The sequence below is a fragment of the Nesoenas mayeri genome (genome assembly GCF_963082525.1).
Source record: "Nesoenas mayeri genome assembly, chromosome: 1".
Classification (NCBI taxonomy): Eukaryota; Metazoa; Chordata; class Aves; order Columbiformes; family Columbidae; genus Nesoenas; species Nesoenas mayeri.
Window position 1 is genome coordinate 185,398,410 of NC_137541.1, and position 18,135 is coordinate 185,416,544.

Below are 18,135 nucleotides of genomic sequence, written 5' to 3' on the forward strand. Positions count from 1 at the left end.
TCCGGTAAATTACACAAGAACACACAAATGAATCATGACTGCGTTTTATGAACTCCTAAGAATATCTGTGCTCATCTTAAATTTAGTAAAATCTGTCTAATTTTAATCTGGGGCTTAAGTCTGGTCGGCAGCATTGTCTTTGTCTGCATTAACATGTCACAATGTGCTATAGAAGTGGATCTGCAGAGGGAAGCTGTTGGTGATGAAGCCCAGAGTCCATACTGTCCATGCTGTGAAGGTTTACTCCAAAGTGGCCTTAGTCTGGATGTGCATTAGCAGTTGGAGCACATCCATCCACTGGCTTGGTTTCACGCCCTCCAGGAGCCTTCTACAACTGAAATGTGACAATGGGGGACCATAGGGCGAGTTGCTTAAAAACATGGTCCTGATCCAGAGCAAAGCACTAAGGAAGGCACACGAGATGCCCTCAGCACCTTTTTTCTCTTGTGTTCTTGTAACGGAGGCACCAACCATTAAAATCAAGATAAGAAAGATTTAGCCCATGAAGAGTACAGATAGCTAAAAGAACATGCTTGATCATTCATGGTCCAGAGAGCTTTTCATAAACACCCTCAAATAAAGTCCTAAAAATTGCTAAAAAAGAAAACTCTGGTTATTCCATGACTGAGATCCATTACTTTTCCATTAAATTGTTGGCTTGCTGTGCTCAAACAGCTCATGATGTTAGCTTTAGCTCATAGAAACATATGCAACTCTAGTTATCGCAGCGCAGATTTGGTGATTGGCAGCAGCAGAGGGCTGGCTATTAACATACGCATTTCTTTTCAGGCTGTACTTTTTGTCTTTCCAAAGCAGCAGACTTCAGCTGCCTTGGCTGTTCTCACCATCTCCACTCTCACTGTCAACAAAGAATGGAGCCCTGATTTTCATGGCCGAGTATTTTAGTGAGTACCACATCCCATGCCACGTAGACCAAACCATGCCATTGTCATGGGTTCCATTGTACCTTCCTGTTCTGTAGTATCGTCCATTGAGGTTTACAGCATGGCACCTTGTAACGAAGTAGGACAGGGAGAAACGGAGATCAGATTTAGCGTGGGAAGACATTGCAGCAAGGTACCATTTTTACACAACATACACTTAGAAATACTGGGGTGGGATTCCTTGACAGGTTCAGACACCTAGATACGTCTGTCTGTACTGAACTGGTTATCTGAAGTCCTATTATAGCCTATGGAGATTGGCTTAATGCATTTAGTGGCACCCAGAAAAGCATGTGAGTCATCATAAAGTAGACACCAACACTGGTCAGACAATTCAACCTGTTGACTCCTTCAAGTGTATTAACTAGGGACACGATTCAGTTGCCTAAACAGAGGGACATCGGTGTCATTCAGTAGGTGCTAGCTCAAGTGTAGGCAGTGAAGTATTGACACCTAAAAATGCAGAAATCTTTTAATCAAGGTGAATCACACTGTCAACGCACATTTTTGTAGCTGCACTGATTTCAATTTGTACATGATGAGAGTCTGGTCAAAGAAGAGGCTCATTCTACACTAAAGCAGGGAAAAACTGAGAGCGGTGTGTCCATGCTCCCAGGGTTGGTGAGCCTGAGTCCCTATTTGTTGATGTGTGGGCTATGCCCAACTAGCAGACATACCATTGGGACTATTTATGGTTAGCTCACCCCCTAGACATGCTCCACAATAGAGAAATGTCCTTTGAACACACTTCACCTTGCATGGGCTGCAGTTTTCGTTCGTGGGATATAACCCAAAGCACTTTAAGGAATTTTAATTAGACGCCTTTTCTTCCAGGTTGTTCCCCACTATGCATTTATTCTGACATATTTTCTTAAAATGAATGCAATTTACAGGTGTTGCTTCATACTGAAAGAAGCAGATTGCTTTCCTTTGAGGATCTGTAGGTGTGAATATCTTAGGTTTGGCTGTGCAAGGTGGTATGTGCACACAGCAACCTCCAGCTGCTGTAAAGCAGGCAAGTCCCCTCGGCTGTACAGCCACCCACAACCTATGCCTCCGAGAGGAATCAACTGCTTTCCATACCTGTTAAACCACCAGCCGCCCTCGTTCTCTAATGCACAGTTGCCTGCCAGGAATCGGTCGTGATCCTTGTCAGATGTGGTGAACTGCATCCCTCTGTGAGAAGCTGACCACTGGTCTTCAAAACTGCTCCCACCAGACAAAGCGTCGCCAGCGTTACCAGAATAGGTGCCAAACCATACCCTGTAATTGTCCTGCAAGAATGTGTGAAACTTGTCTTTGGAATCAGCTCTTCCTGTCCTTCCTCCCATTTTTGAGACCAAATTTGCCCTGGCCATTGTATCCACTGTGAAAGTCATGACTGTTGAATTCAAACATGACTTTTGGCCCGATGCTTTAATGATCCTAATGTAGATCAATATGGGATTTAAACTTCCAGAAAGGATTGCTAATCACTGCTGCTGCTACAAAGGGCTTCAGGCTTTATTGTATTTTAATAACCATTTGATACACTATACAACAAGCTAGAAGGCTCTTCCTATCTCATCAAGAACAACTTGGTATGAAACTGCACCAAGTAGTTGCCTTCATAAACTGAGCAGTTGTTCAGCTAGAGCAACTCCTTAGGAATTTTGCTTCTCCAAGAACTAAAAGCCATCCAATTTCTAGCTAAATGGTCCCATCCTGGTCAGAATACTTAGAAGAATATTTCCGTTGTGCACAGCTAACAGATCTTAGAGACATTTGATATGAGATGGATGATTACTTTTGTGGTGTGGGCTTTTTCCTGCCCCACTTTCATTTATGAAAGATAGCAGTAAGGTATTAAAATGAAGCTGTTCAAACTTTTCACAAGAAAACTCTAATTTCAATCTGAACATAATGCATAAATTTCTGGAGCGGTGATGGAGTTGGAACTAGGACTGGTCCATGCAATGGAACTTATGTCCTTGGGTATTCAGGCTACTTATGCATGGTACTCAGAAATGTAAGCCTGCAAAGAACAGCACCCACATTGAGCAGGATGCTGACTAAAGCTAGAATGCAAACATGAAGATACAAGGATTTTCTGTCCTTGGGCTTTCAATGCTAAGACTAGTGCTGCAGGTACCTCTCTTCAGGATGGGAACTTACAACTGCTCTTTCAAAGTTTTGATTGGAATTCAATGATTGAAACAGTAGAGGGGGTTTGTTCTGGCGGTTGCCTTTTATGTGCAGCCTGGAACACTCTCCAAGGAAGTAGGAGAACAGGGTTCTGTTTCCTTACAGAGGTTCAAACCTTAGCTCCTCCCTCATGGAATGACTCTTTTAACTGGAGGCAAACACACATGGGAACCCCTGTGCCCTGCAGCAGAGTTAGCAAGACAGCACACATGATCCTGTCACCCGCTGGCTTGGGCACCCAATGGCTGTGAAGAAGATGTCCCAGGCTTATGTCCCTGCTCCCAGCGCTGTTTGTCAGTCAGCCAAACCAGGAATCCCAGGGCACCAGAGCAGGTAAGTTTTGCAGAGCTGTAATTACAGCCCTGATGCTGAAGTCTGATGCTGCACATGCAGGTGCCCCAACGTGACAGATAATACAAGCAAATCACCACTCACTCCATTTCTCACCTGCTCATTTGCAAGCTGGAAATTTTCGTAAATGGCATAACGTCTTTCCCCATGCCAGTCCATCAGGTCAATCTTTAATGAGCTCTCTCCTAAACACAAAGCGGTGTTATGTTAAATGAACTATCTCATGCAAACTAGAAAGAAACCTGTGGAGGGAAAATACTTGCACCTCTAGCGAGCAGGTCATAGATGTGTTCATTGCCCAGCCAGTATTCATCATTCTTGCCCTGGAATTTTCCAAATCCCAGTTTGTAATCATCCCATTTTCTGCAGTGAAATACAAATATCAATTTCAGCATGTGAGGGAATTAGAGAGTTTGTGAGACTTAGCTGTGGTAACAAGTAGAACTTCGGCTGTATCTCTACACATTGTTTTCTAAAAGTATCTGCTTCATTGCAAGCTGAGCTGAGATTTGTCACTCTGCCTTAGAAGCAAATACAACTCACAGCTTACTACTTCTGCTGAGCCTCTGCACGCACATACACTGGATCAAACCTTCAGACTGCCAGATGCAGCGTTTGCAGAATGAGGTTGTCGGTTAGATGGAAAGGGAAAGCAGCAGCTGTCATATTGGTCTGCAGCAAAGTATCTGATATTGTTCGTCAGCAAGTCATAATTCAAATGCACTCCTGGTTGGAAAAGAATGTTGGAGTCTGAAATACGCTGCAGTCTTGGATGTATGATGGTGTATATTGAAGAATCAGAAACTGAATAGAAGCTGCAAACACAAGCTTCCAGATTAAGTTTAAAGGAAAGTATCTGGGTTTGCCTTGTGCTCCCATTCCATGTTCCATTTAAACCTATTTTTGATTCACTGACCACTCTCATCTCTGCTTTTTTTGCAGGATCACTGTTTGGATGTGGCAACTTGTCCTTCAAAGATATATATTTACTTTTCATGAGCATTCTCTGGCTTCATCTTTCTAAGAGAAATCTCCTGCCATTACTTTATTCTTATCATTTCACTCTCTTAAAATCTCCCCTTTTATTTCTATATTATCTTTGATATTCACATATACTTCCTGTGCGTCATCATTTCCAGCTTTACTAACATCTTGTTTATTCCCTCTCTCATGCTGTTGTAAGGATATTAATCCTGCCTGATCCATGTACATACTAATCAATGCTCCTCTTCGGGGTGTTTTTCATCCACCATGGCTAGATGGTTCCCACTCTCTGTGAGCCAGCTTAAAGCCAGCTGAGGCAGCTTTGCAATAGACTGCACTACAGACACTAGACATGCCCTGAAATTGTGTGGGCTATGACAGTGAATTAATCTGCTTGGGGATGTTTATTCTTTACTGTGCTACCAAAGCATCTCTCCTCCTGGAGATTTTCAGGTGAGAGTCACCTCTCTGGGATTTTGCATAGAGAAAGGACAATCTGGAGCAGGGGTTTGGCATCTTTTTGAATGATCTGAATAAGGAAATAAATATTACACCATGCTGAACATAATTCCTAATATGAGAGCAGATAATGTGTTCAACAGATCCCAGTCTATGTGCTGGCAGCAGATTCCTAACAGTTTGGACCCTTGGACAGTCTCCAATAATTATAAAACAAATATATACATACAGACACACTCAAATGTAGACAAGCTATGGAAAGGGCACTATAGGTCCATTTTGAAAATGACCTCCTGCTACCAATACGTACCCCCACATTGTCCTAACACACAGTTATCACCATTAAAGCACAGTCTTGCACATCCTGCTTCTCAGATGTTGGATTTTGCCAGGCAGCAGGACAGGGGGTGGGAGCTAGAGGCCCCACTGCAAACCCTGTTGATGCAACCGTGGTGGACCCACCTGTTGAAGTTCTCCTTGCCATTACTCCGCCGCTGAATGACAGTCCAGCCCCCGCCATCAGACATATCACAATATGCCAGGAAAGGCTCTCGGTCCGCCCTGGGCCTGATCCGGTAGTAGCCGTTTTTGGTCTTCTTCCTATTGTACACTGCGGAGCAGTCTAGGCAGAACAGTGTCAGTTTGTCAAACAGAGTGGGGGGAAAGCAAAGGGGTATGTGCAGCCAAGAGGAGACATCACTGAGACATGGGACAAGGACACAGGGAGAGCTTGCATAATAACTCTGCAAGCCCTGCAAAGCCAAAGCAAATGCTTCAGTAAGGGGGTAGCGATGCTGGTTTGCGAACTGCTGGGCCTGATGAAGAGCAGCCTGAGAGCATTTACAGCCATGCCCGCTGAGGGGTTCTTTCCCAAATCTTTGGTGAGATATAGGACTGCAGCAGCTCAGGCTGGGACTATAGCACAGGAGCAATGTGGGACCAGGTCTGACTCTGTCAGCAAGTTCATTTGCAGGGAAGCTAATTACAATGTTTAAGGTAATCTCAGCTCTACTTCAGATTGGATCATCACCCAAAAATTTTAAAATAAGAGTCTAAGCTCCTGTGACCAGCTCTACCAGGGCTGCATCAGGAGAGCACCTCTGAGGACCTCAGCGTTTCCCAGTTTCAGTGTAATGCCTATGAAGGAGAAAATCTTGGCCACAGGCCACAATTCCATTTATCGCCGTGTTCTCAAAGTGACACCAAGGAACAGAGTATGCATGCCTGCTACTGTGCCACAGAAGTGATGGAGGACCTGAGGAACAGGGAGGTGGGCCCCTCCAAACAGATTTCAGTACCTGCAGCTGAGTCAGGCACTCTGGGCTCACATAAGTCACTCCGGGAACATAAGCACTTCTAGAGCAAGACTCACCTCTCCCTAAAGCAGATGTCTAAAGTAGGTCTTATGGAAAATACCTGAGAGGTGCCTGTTCCTCTCTGCACCAGAGCCCCAGGCGAGAAGCCCACCTGCAGGAATGTGCCTTGTACCTGGGTGGTAGGTGCCTAAAGCTGGGCCAGCTGACTCCAGCCCCAGGAAATGTGCTGGTACCAGGGCCACCTATCTGCCCTTTTCCTTCCCATGTATCTGACTGCATTTTAAAACACAAACCACTTTAAAAATTCTAAAACATTTGGCAGAAATAAAATATTGGACACTGCAGGGAGAAATAAACATTGTGGCAAGCTGAAATTTCCACATATGCTACTGCAAACTGTACCTTGGTCATAGACTATCAAATTTCCACTTGTCGTGGGTAAAAGCACCTCATGCTGCACACTCCTGTTGCCTGAGAACAGCCCACTTCTTGTTCTGTGGTAAGTGTTCTCCAGGATGTCCTTCAGTTGCAGTTCATATATATAAAGCAGGTCTTGAAGCTGTTTTAACCTTTGTCTTAATTTATTATTGTCTAGGAGGCAGATATCTTTTTCCTATGGAGAAATTAAAACAAAAAAACCCACCATGCTTCAGTCAGTGGTAAGAACAGAGAGGCAGAGAGAAGGAATATCTGCCTCCTCTTGACTCTAACATGCCACACTGCCTTTGAGGATCAAGGCAATTCAATGGTGGTCTGTCTCAAAGATACATTAATCATGCACAGAATGGGCCATTGAGTAGAGCCCAGTGGAAAAGGATTTTCTATAAAGATCTTGCTACTCCTCAGAGCACCCCAGAATATGATCAGATACACAGAAAATGGGCAAAAATAATTTCTTTTGACTCCCACGTAGTGAACTCAAAGGGAGTGTTTGCAGACTATGAAACTGCTCATAGTAGTAAGAGATGGGGAAAACAGCTCTTGCACTGCAGCCAGGCCAAAACAGTGAGGTTCCAGAAACACCTGCTTGTAAAACTGGAAGATAAAAGGGCTGATATTTGGTACAAATCAGTGGAAAGCAGTGAGCCTACAGGATCAGCGGAGTAACTTCAGAGCTGCATTACCATAACCAAGACCAGAATCTGGCCCATGCTGCCTGGCATAAATATTTTGAGCAACAATCTAATAGATGGCTGGTGTTACTCCATTAAAAGCATAACAAAACAGAGCAAAATCTCTTCCAAGATAACCAAACCTGTGCAATAAGAATCAGTTGCTGGTTTTGCTCTGAGCAAGCTGGCTTCAGTAATACCAGGTGAAGACCAGTTCTAGGCATAAGCAAAACAAGCAGCTGCCCAGGACAGCAGACTGACCAGCGTGCTGAAACGTGGCCTCCCAGCTGCCTCTTCCTTCTCCTAGGCCGTTTGGTTTTCCTTCACAGGGGATTTCCAGGCTCAAGGCACGCAGGGAACTGCTGCAGACAGCCCCGAGCTTGCTAAACTCTCCTTGCTCGGTACCTCCTTGGGGTGTCCCAAGAGTAATTTGCTCATCAGGAGAGTACAGATTGCCTCTTTCTCTTCCTGCTTTTAAAGTTGCAATGAATAAATGAAGGCAATTTTCCCTGAGGGAATGGAGCGGAGTATTTCTTCAGTGGCCATAAAATAAGTTTATTTTTTTTCTTTAAGGGGCAATGTCAATCCAGCCATTCAAAGAACTGCCCACCCTCTAATGCCATAAAGCCCCAGCAAGAGTGACCATACTTTAGCCTGTCTGACAGCTTTTTGCTCTGCTCTTGCAGGCCCATGTCCCTTTTGTGGGGAGCATCTATCTCTATGTGACTGGGAAGGATAAATCATTCAGAGGTTGTACAGACAGCAGCTAAGAGATACGCACCGAAAACCTGGGTGCAGGTGAGCCAAAGCTGGCCAGGAGAAGGAGCAGCAGCAGCAAGGGCATCATCACGCTCATTTCTTATCACCTGAAAAGAAGCATTAACAGGCTGCACTGGAAGTTCTTTTAATTCCTCTCACAACTTAATCCCTCCCTCAATCATATTTAATTCCCCAGAAAACGCTGCAGGATTTGTTAAGGAGGTTGCTCAAAACTACTGTCAGGACAAAATTGGTGATGTTGATCCCCAAGATGCGTGTTATGGAGAAGCTGAAGCACCAGTGCAGCATGTGGACAGGAGAACTGAGGCTTGGGTTCAAGCTCCTGCTCCCTGGAGAAATAAATACCCATTGTGACTCTCCAGCAGCCTCTGCCCCTTCTCCCGAGTGCCCATGCACATAGGAAACTACTCAGCAATAACACCTCTTTGGAGCACTCCTTGCCAAACTGATGGGCCAAAATCACACAGTCCTTATTCAGTTCAAACTCTACAAAGTTAAGAGTAATTTTTCCTCCTGATTGAGTGAGTGTAGGCATTGCCCCTCCTCAGTCCATGGAGCAGTCTGTCAGGATGGGATTTCCTCAGAGGCTGAGGGCAGGTCACACGTGGGACGAAGCAGGCACAGGCTAGTTTTTGCTTGGATTTCAGTGGAAGAGATCTCTGCTGCTGACATGCCCCAATGCACAGATGGGGCTTTGGTCAGAGAGTCTCAGCTAGAAAAAACGCTGAGCGACTGCCACTGGGAACATGCAGCTGAACGCGAGCTAACAGTACAAATTGTTCACACTGTGCTTGCGTGGTGCTTAACAAAAAAAATCTGAAATATTTTTAAAAATCTGAAAAATAGGCTAAATGTGACTCCCCCGCTTCACATCTGGAAGTGCTGCAGAAACTTGGCTACCCCGCTCTATGCTCTCAGCGATGTGCTTTGTGTCAGCTACAGCTCTATTAGCATCCCTGCAGCGGCTGGTGCTTCCAGAGCCGGCAAAGCCACTGCCACAGGGGAGCCAGCCGCCTGCAAGCTGGGTAGGCAGGGCCCAAAGCAAGCCCAGGGAAAGAGCACCCATGGAAGCCACCCATAAAAGATGCCACACAGGTGGGTGCCCCAGCATGCGTCATTTTTCAGCCCACAGAGAGAAGAGTTCAGTATTACAGCAGGGGACCCGCCAGCCCATGACCCATACATTAATACCACCACACAGCAGCGGCTGCAGCACCAGCATGGAGCTCTGAATCAGGCCCCATGGGATACGGGTGGAGGCAAAAAGCTGACAGGAAGGATGGGTTTGAGTAACAGCTCCTGAAAACCAGGCAGAGGGAAAGAAAGCAATTTCATCTACACCTTTATCAACATGTATGAAGCGCACATACCTGTAGCTTGCCTTTCCTTCAGACTTCCTCCTGATAAGATTATCTCCCTTAAAAGTCAACTGCAAAAGAAAGTGATCATAAAACTGGCTGCATTTCTAGAGGTTGATGAGATTTTCCTCTCCAGATGGCCCACATCAAGGGCGCAGATGAAGAACATTTTCACAGCACTAGGCAGTTCCACAGAAAAGATTTACCCAGACCCCAGGTTATTTGTTGTTACCCAATACTCATCCTGCTGCTTCCCAGTGAGGATAAACGACAGCTTGGTTTCTATCAGCGGTTCTCTCCAAAGGAGAGGGGCTCTGCTGCTTGCGCACCATTACCCACCTTATTTGACTAGGAAGCTCAACCATGACTGACTCTTTAAGTGTTTATATGAATCACTCAGACTAATGCTCCCTTCGGGAGTTTTATCTCACGTTTAATACAGCCAGGCTCATTTCAATAAGTCCTGCAAGGTGGAAATAACACAGCTTTTCCATTCAGCATTCCTTTTGCTGTTTTATCTGGTGTATATGTAAAAGCACAGCACAGCTGTAGCACCAAAGGAGCTGCAAATCTGAAGCAAGAAGTGAACATCAGGGTATTAAGCAAGAATTGCTATTAGACTGAAATCTCAGGAGGTTTGCAGTTGTGTAACTTTCCTCTGAGCTGGATGATTAGATTTGCTAGATAACAAAACAAGCAGATTTGTGGAAGAGAGAAAATAACCCCAAACAAACAGATGGGTGCTTCTCTTTGCATTATGGCCAAGGAATTACAGGTTAATTTAAAGAAAACAGCAGTAACATTCCTTTTTACAGAGCTGTGTTTGGAGGAGAGACTGTGAGGCAAAAAGACCGGGCATAGAAGCCCATCATAAAGTTCTGTCTTACTTTTCAGGAAAGCAGGACTATCCAGCAATTACCAAGTACAGCAATGCTGTTTATTTCTTAAAAACTGCATTCCTTCTCTCCCACAAGAACCGCTGACCCACTTCACTGCCAAAGGATTATGTAAACAGTGCTTTTCTGCTCACTTCTTCTCTACCCCCGGGTTTAGGCTGGTTTTGGAAGCTGTGAAATCAAATGAGTGAAATGTCTCCTCATCCCTTTCTTTGCCCCTTCAGCCAGCGGCTGAGGCTGACAGCAGGGTGCTGGGGTACCACACAGAGGGACTGCATACCACCCCCTGGGGCTTTCATCCACAGCAGCCTCGTCCTTACCAGAGTCAGACAGTGCTCGGGACACTGCACACCAGCCCGGGTCTGCGGTGGTAGCCTTGGGGTCACAGTGTGGGCAGCATGGTGCCTGTGGCTGTCTGCAGGGCTGTATGGCCAGGGAGCATCAGGCTGTATGGATAGGGTGCATTGGGCCCCACGTCTCTGACTTCTGCTGTTAAGAGGGGGAGGTGGAGCTGCCGTCCTGGTGGATCTCACATGTGTGTGTTATGTGACTCCAACTTTGCAGGAGCAGGACTCAAAGTCCAACTCTCCTTCAGGGCCCCCCGAGACATCTCTCAGAGCCAAAACACCTGGAGCACTCTCATGCTCTCTAAAGGACTCCACCAGCGTCAGCTTCAGCAATGTCTGCATGTGGAAACCCCAGTCAGCTGAAACATGTTCCTTGCATACCTGCTTCATGATGAACTTATTTTCCCAAGCTAGATGAAGGTTTAGGAATGTCTGGAGCACAAGAGAGGGATTGCCATGAGGTTGAGTTCACGTGAGGTGGGTCTAGTGGGAGAGTGTGTTCATGTACAGTTCCACTGGCCCAGAGCTAAAATAATCAAGTCATCGTAAAGAACGTGGACACTATGTAATCACTGCTGTTGTTTCCTCACAGATGTTGAAGTCCCTAGGCAATGGGACTGGAAATGCTCTTCTTTTTTTTCCCTGGAATACACGTGGTTCACACATATTCTGCCTTGCAGATTCCTATTTAGTTACTTGGAAGGAGATCAAATTCCCTCTTCTTAAGATACTCAGTGATCTTGTCAGCAAATAATAACAGTTTCATTGAGTAAAAACCTTCCCACCCTGCTCTCCTCCACCCTCCTTCCAGCAAAAGTACGTAGGTGCTGAATAACAGTCATAAACCACTATTATTCACACATTAAATGGAAAGCCAGCACAGCAAGAATGCAAACTGGTGGCTAAATGTGAATGAAGAGAGTGGCTCTGGGGCAGCTCTTGTTATTCCTGCAGCCATGGGGCACTGGGGTCCCCCAGAAAGAATGACTGGGGCTGAAGACATGAAGATGACATCAGATGCACCTTCACTTCCCAGAGCCCAATAGAACATCACTGCAGGTGGAAGAGTGGCGGCCTCTCAAAACTCTATGACCAGTTCCTCGTTGTTTGTTCTTAAAGGGGGCAGGGAAGAAATGGGGCAGACTGCTTCAGATTCCAAAGGAGTTACAGAGACCTGAGGTTTTCACAGCAAGAGTCTGACTGCCTAGCTGTGCCCTAGGAAAATGCGGAGTAGTCAATAGATAGCTCCAAGCAAAATGGCTCATTTGCACTGAATCCTGGTGGTTTATGCATTTACCATCATTCTTATACTTCTTCAGCATGTCCCACTTTCAGTGAGCATCCTGCTCACTGGGAGAGACCACGGACCAGGCTCCTTTGCAGGCACTTGAGGTGTGGAGATACCAGGGACCTGCAAGCTCTCCATGTGTGAGCTACTATACATCTTCTGTAGGAATCTGTGTTGCCATGTTTTTTAAAACAGAAGTAATTTATGAGGTCTGAAACTTCTTTAATCTAACAATAAAGGATTTCATAAAAAGTAAGATAAATTTAAAAGATCAGGATGACATCAGCCATCATAGTTTCAATCTACAAAATAACCGAAACCTGTATATGTGTATGAAAGGCCTGTGGTTTGTTCGCAAGGAGCAACCGCAGAAATCTGTGTACAAAGGAGTAATGGTGGCAGACCATGAAAAATGCTAGATCTGAATGTTTTGATAACGTTCAAAGAGCAAAGACATAATTCAGTCTAACTAATGAGTCTGCGTGCAGCCTGTGAGTACCTAATGGGTTGACACAACAAACGTAATTAGTTCATAAGTTCCCGAGGGCAAACACAGGTCCGAGCAGATCTCACATCAGGAATAGCTGTACCAAAGGGAATTAGTCACAAGGCCAGAGGGAATATGTGGATTATCTGTGTGATCTTCTACCTACCTCAGGTCAGAGAACTCTCCTGACCTAATTCACTCCCATTTGAACTATAGTATCTCTGAGAAAAAAAACATTTTGGTGTAAAATATTCAGTGTTGAAGAATCAGCCACAGACTTTAGCATGCTCTTCCACTGCTTAATTACCCACATTGTCTGTTGTTTTTTTTTTTTCCCCCTGAGACTGAATCTGCCAAGTCTCATCCTGCAGCCTTTTTAATCTCATGACGCTTGACTCTGCAAAGGGGAATAGCCTTCTGCTGCCAAATGTCATTTTCCCTGCTCAAGGGTAGGTCCAACTACAATAACGCTGTGTGCCTGCCTGCCCCTGTCTTGGGCACCCAAACCCCAGCAGCTGCTTTGGCTGTGGGTGAGCAGGCTGTGGGAAGCCGGCAGGGTCACAGAGCAAGGGGCTGCACGGAGCTTGTCCTGGGCACCAGCACATCCTCAGGGAAGGGCACTTGATGGGAGGGCACTCACCTGGCATGGGGAAAGAGGAAGAGCAAGTTCTGCTCCTGGGGTGAGTTTGTTCAGGGTTGTTTCACGCAGAGCACATACACAGAGGTGAAAAGAACTGTGGGTGGTGTATGGCAGTGTGTGGTGGAGGTGGTTTCACTGAGCTTGTTGAGGGGGCTCCAGGGACTGCAGTACCTCTCTGCCTAGTTTTGGGATCCTGATCCACCTTAGGCAGGGGAAAGCAGCAGAGATAGGTGGCCAGGAAAGTCCAGGGCACACACAGAAGAACTGCAGGTTCTGGGGTGGTCTGAGGTACCAAATTAATTTAATTGTCTCTAGCGTTAGGCAATATAAAACATCTAAATTTTGAAGCTTAAAGTCTGCTTACACCCATTTAAAGACACCTAGACCTTCTTTCAGATCCAGTCCTGACTGCCTATGATTAAGAAGACAGACAGGTTTGAGCTCCTTGTCTCAGGTGTGATGAGATGCACTTCTCAGCCTTTTACTCACATCACGGCTCTTCCCCCTTCCTTCTAGAGTTGTGGCTGCCAGGACCAGAGAGCTGAGAGCACATGGGAGCCAAAAGCTCAAGGAATATTTCCAACCCAACACATTTCCTGTTTGTGGATCTAAGGATCTTGTTATTCCTTTTGTCACAGAGCCACATGCCACAATCACCTGTGGCTGGCTCCTCCCCACTACTACCCCAGCATTTTTCAGTTACCTGTTTTCATAATATAGTCGCTGATACTCCAAGTCTGACCTGCCATGACATTACTCCCTCCAGCCAAGATGATTGTGATTTGCAACATAAGTTACTCCAGAAATGCTTCCAAGCTTTCTGACATGTGTACACATACCCCATGCAGGTGGCAGGTGCCTTGCAGTGACAGTCAGTGGGACTATAAGTAGACCAAGGATTTTTCTTAAAGATGTTTCATGGTCCTTCAGGTACCAAGGGCTGAAAAGCACTGCCCTGAGGTCTTTTGTTCTGAGATTGACAGGGGATGCAGGGAAAAGCACAATTCTTGCTCATCTGGACTTACCAGATGTTACAGTTTACTCAGTGCTAGGCAGCAATTCTTCTTCTATCCAATCACTTTTTTTTACCTCTTTGTCAGCTCCAGGCTCAATTACTCGGGATTTTATCCAGCGTATGGTTTAAAACAAAACAACACAACATTGAACAGCTGAAGAGAACACCCAATCCCTGCAGAACCTCTCTGGAAAGGAATTGCTTAAGGATGGTTCTCTTTTCAGTTATTTTAAGACTAGTGTGCTGGGTTTTCACCAGTGTGAATCAGATTTTTATATTCTCCTACCTTTTAAATCAAATGTGATTTTCTAGCCAGACAGTTGCTTACAGAAGCAATGAAATACTTTTATCAGTAAAACTTGTAATCTTGTATAGGAAATATAAATTAGTTTGAAAGGAATTATTTTCCCTAATCCCATGTTGATTTGCATTAATTATTATCACTAAACTCCTTTAATATTTTATTAGTTGGAGCCTCTATCTACTCTGCTCTCATTTTGTCTGGGAGCAAAGCCAAACTGACAGGTCTATCGTCATCAGGTCATATAATCCACCTGATTTTAATATTGGCAGAGAATTGGCTTTCTTCCTCACTTATCTCCAGATTTCTGCTACCCCAAGACTTTACAAAAATAAAATTATTTTTCTTGGCATTTGTATCTGATAGTCTTAAACATATCAGACATAAATGAGCCATACCTACTGATTTTAAAATCTACCGAGTTAATAGATTCTGCTTACCACCCTCTCTGTTATTTCTGGAATGTAAAGTATGTCATCACCCCCCTGAGATATGCATACTTCATCCTGCTCTTTACCCAGTATGTAGCTGGATTATTTACTGAACATTTCAATCCTTTCTGCATTTTGTTGACAATTCTCCTGTTTTACACTGATGAATAATTGTCAAGGGATCAGAACTGGATTATGAGTTTTTAAATGTCAGTATCATGACTTAACCAGCAAAATACAAAGACAATGATTTACAAGTCTTGAATTTTAAAACCAGAATATTTTCAAAGTTTCCTTTTCATTTTTAGCTTTATGAACCTTGGATCTTGTTCCTGTGCTTTTCTTCAGCAGCTCAGAGGTAGAAATTTAATTTTATTAATAAAAAAGTCATGTTTTTATTTCAATCATCTGATTCAAGAAGTCAAAATTTTAAGAAAGCTAGAACAGCCACCAGGAAACTCATGATGACGCATGAGAGCTGGCACATCTTCTACAGCGTCACCAGTGCTCTAAGATAAGATTAGCAACATTGAAAGGAACAGTTATGGTTTTATCACTGGCAAGGCAGTGTCTACCTATATGATGAAAAATGGAAAGAGTTGTTTTTCCTTTTTACTGTAAGTTCATCTAGAAGCTGGTTCACTTACGGCCTTGGCATTCAGTCTGAACCCCAAACTGGAAGCCTCCCTGCCTCCAGCTCCTCCTTCAACTGTTTGTTACAGGATGTTCTGTGAAGAGTCCACTTCAATACCCACACTGCCTTCACACCTTATCATAGAATCATAGAATTGTTTTGGTTGGAAGAAACCTTCCAGATTATCAAGTTCAACCATAACCTAACTCTAGCACTAAACAGTGTCCCTAAGAACCTCATCTAAAGGCATTTCAAACACCTCCAGGGATGGTTACTCCACCACTTCCCTGGGCAGCCTGTTCCAATGCCTGACAACCCTTTCTGTGAATATTTTTTTCCTGATATTCAATCTAAACCTCCCCTGGTGCAACTTGAGACCATTTCCTCTCATCCTATCACTTATTATTTGGGAGAAGAGACCAACACTCTCCATGCTACAACCTCCTTTCAGGTAGTTGTAAACAGTGATCAGGTCTCCCTTCAGCCTCCTTTTCTCCAGGCTAAACAGCCCCAGTTCCCTCAACCGCTTCTCATTAGACATGTGCTCCAGACCTTGGTGCTTACAGGGCTCAGGACAGAGGAAACCGGACTCCCATATTTCTACACCCTTCTCCAATATGGTACGCCCTGTGAAGGCAGCCCGTGGGCATAAGATCCTGTTGAGAGTAACTCACAGGATACCCACACGGTCCACAGGATCAAATAACCTGCACATGTAACGTTTTTCCTCAGGACTAAGAGCAAATTAATGTTTCTTCTCATAATCTGACTTAGTTTCCATCCACATTTGGCTGTTTATCAAATACATAATTATCTGAATATACCAAACACATTTGGCTCATTACTTGGTACCGCTGTCTGTGCTAGCCGCTTACCCACACATTTATACACACGAAAGGGAAACTTTCTATTTAGTTTGCTGCCCAGAAATGCTTCCTATTCTCAGCATTCATCCTAAAGATTTTACTTCTTTCGGGCAAAGGGCATCCAGAAAGGCTCCTGACAGCAGGTAACCGCACCTAACCCTGCCCGAGCTCCTGCAGCCCCGGGAGCAGCCCCAAAAGCTCGCTTGGAGCTCCCTCTGCTGCTCGCCGTGCTGCAGACACCCTTCCCCGGGCAGCAGGGGAACCCCAGCAGGGTTATTCCACCGTGAGGTGCGGCCGGGTCAGCGCCGGGCCAGCTGTGAAGCCTCTGGGAACACGGGGTAACGCGGCGCGTTTCTGCCGCGCAGGCTCCGGTTCTGCAAAAGCACAAGTGCTCGATGTTATGTGAAAAGCCTAAGTGCTCAATGTTACGTGCCTCTCGCCCTGGATGGACAGTCGCTGTGACAGGCTATGGGGGCCTGACTGGCCTGCAGCGCCCCCCAGTCCGCCAGCTCAGGGCAATGCAGTAAGAGGCACCAAAGCACAGCAGCAAAGCCCACAAAAGGCGAGTGGCTGAGGCTCGGGGGAAGGCGGCGGGCCCTGCCGGGGTGGGCTGGCGGGCTCCTCGCTCCTGGGGGCCCAGGAATGCATGATCCGCGGGGGACGGGCCGGCTCTAGCCCGGAGCTCCCCGAGAGGCCCCTGTGGCCGCCGCGGGCCCGTTGCCGCCCACCTGCTGCAGCCCGCGGAGCGGCGGCGGGGCCGTCGCCATGGCAGCGGGCGGTGCCGCCCGGGCCGGCCCAGGTGCAGCCGTGCGGCTCCGCGGGACCATTTAGCCGCGGCCCGGCGGGGGGATGAGGCGCGCTCCCGCTCCGCGGTTAGGCCTCGCCTCGGCGGGTGAGTGGGGCTCCGCGGGGCGGGCGAGGGAAGGCGGGAGGGTCGGGAGAACAGCCCTCAGGAAGTTTAACGCAACTTTCCGCTGAGCCTGCGGCGTGACGGGGCGGGTGTCCGGGCTCGACTTTGAGCCTGGCGGCTGCGCTGAGGTGAGGGCGGCGGGCGGAGGGGGCGCTCCCGGGGGCTGCGGCCACCGCGGGCTGTCTCCGCTGGGGCTGCCGAGCCGCAGGCTCTGTGTGGCGGCCGCCGGGCTGGGGCTCGGCCTGTGCGAGGCCCACGGCGGGAAGGGGCACTGGACCGTCGCCGGGGGAGCGGGGAGGCTGCGGCGGGGCCGTACCCGCCGGCGTGGGGGCTGGTTCCCTGCCTGGGGCTGTGAGGCTGGGCCCGGGGCAGGTGTACGCGAGCAGAGGCTCCAGGGGCGAAGCGCAGATCGCCCCTCCGAGGGGCTGGTTGATGCGCGGCGCCGGGAGCTCCTGGAGCCCCTCCCCTGGTTTTCCAGGTGGGGATGTGCCCGTCCCGGGGGTGCTGGCTGGACTCTTGTGTGTTCCATTGCTTGAAGCAGGGGAAAATGTTTCATCCTTTGGTGAAGATGCTGCCTTAAAGTTATCGTCACTGTGGCATACTAACTATGATAAAAAAACCTTCCTCACATTGGCGAGTGCCCTGACTCTCACGAGCTTTATAGATAAGATTGTGTATTGTCAACTATGGGGGTAAATGCCTGAAGCAGAAGCCTGTCTACTGGTAACATGAGTGTGGCTGCTATGGGATGCTGGTGTTCACTGTTTCTTGTGCTCATCTCTCTTTAACTAGATGTGCTTCTCTTGAGGCCAGTGGAGCAACAACAGACAAG

General features: G+C 46.7%; 1 protein-coding gene across 1 annotated transcript; it reads right to left on the bottom strand.

Moving 5' to 3' along the window:
- Window positions 1-822: 822 nt before the first annotated feature.
- On the bottom strand, window positions 823-8,206 carry LOC308047081 (fibrinogen-like protein 1; the record flags this gene model as incomplete). Its single annotated transcript, XM_080355322.1, has 7 exons — window positions 823-1,012; window positions 2,028-2,218; window positions 3,576-3,664; window positions 3,745-3,842; window positions 5,385-5,544; window positions 6,641-6,851; window positions 8,132-8,206. The coding sequence occupies 7 exons, from the start codon at window positions 8,204-8,206 to the stop codon at window positions 823-825; spliced, it is 1,014 nt and encodes a 337-aa protein (XP_080211448.1).
- Window positions 8,207-18,135: the final 9,929 nt, after the last annotated feature.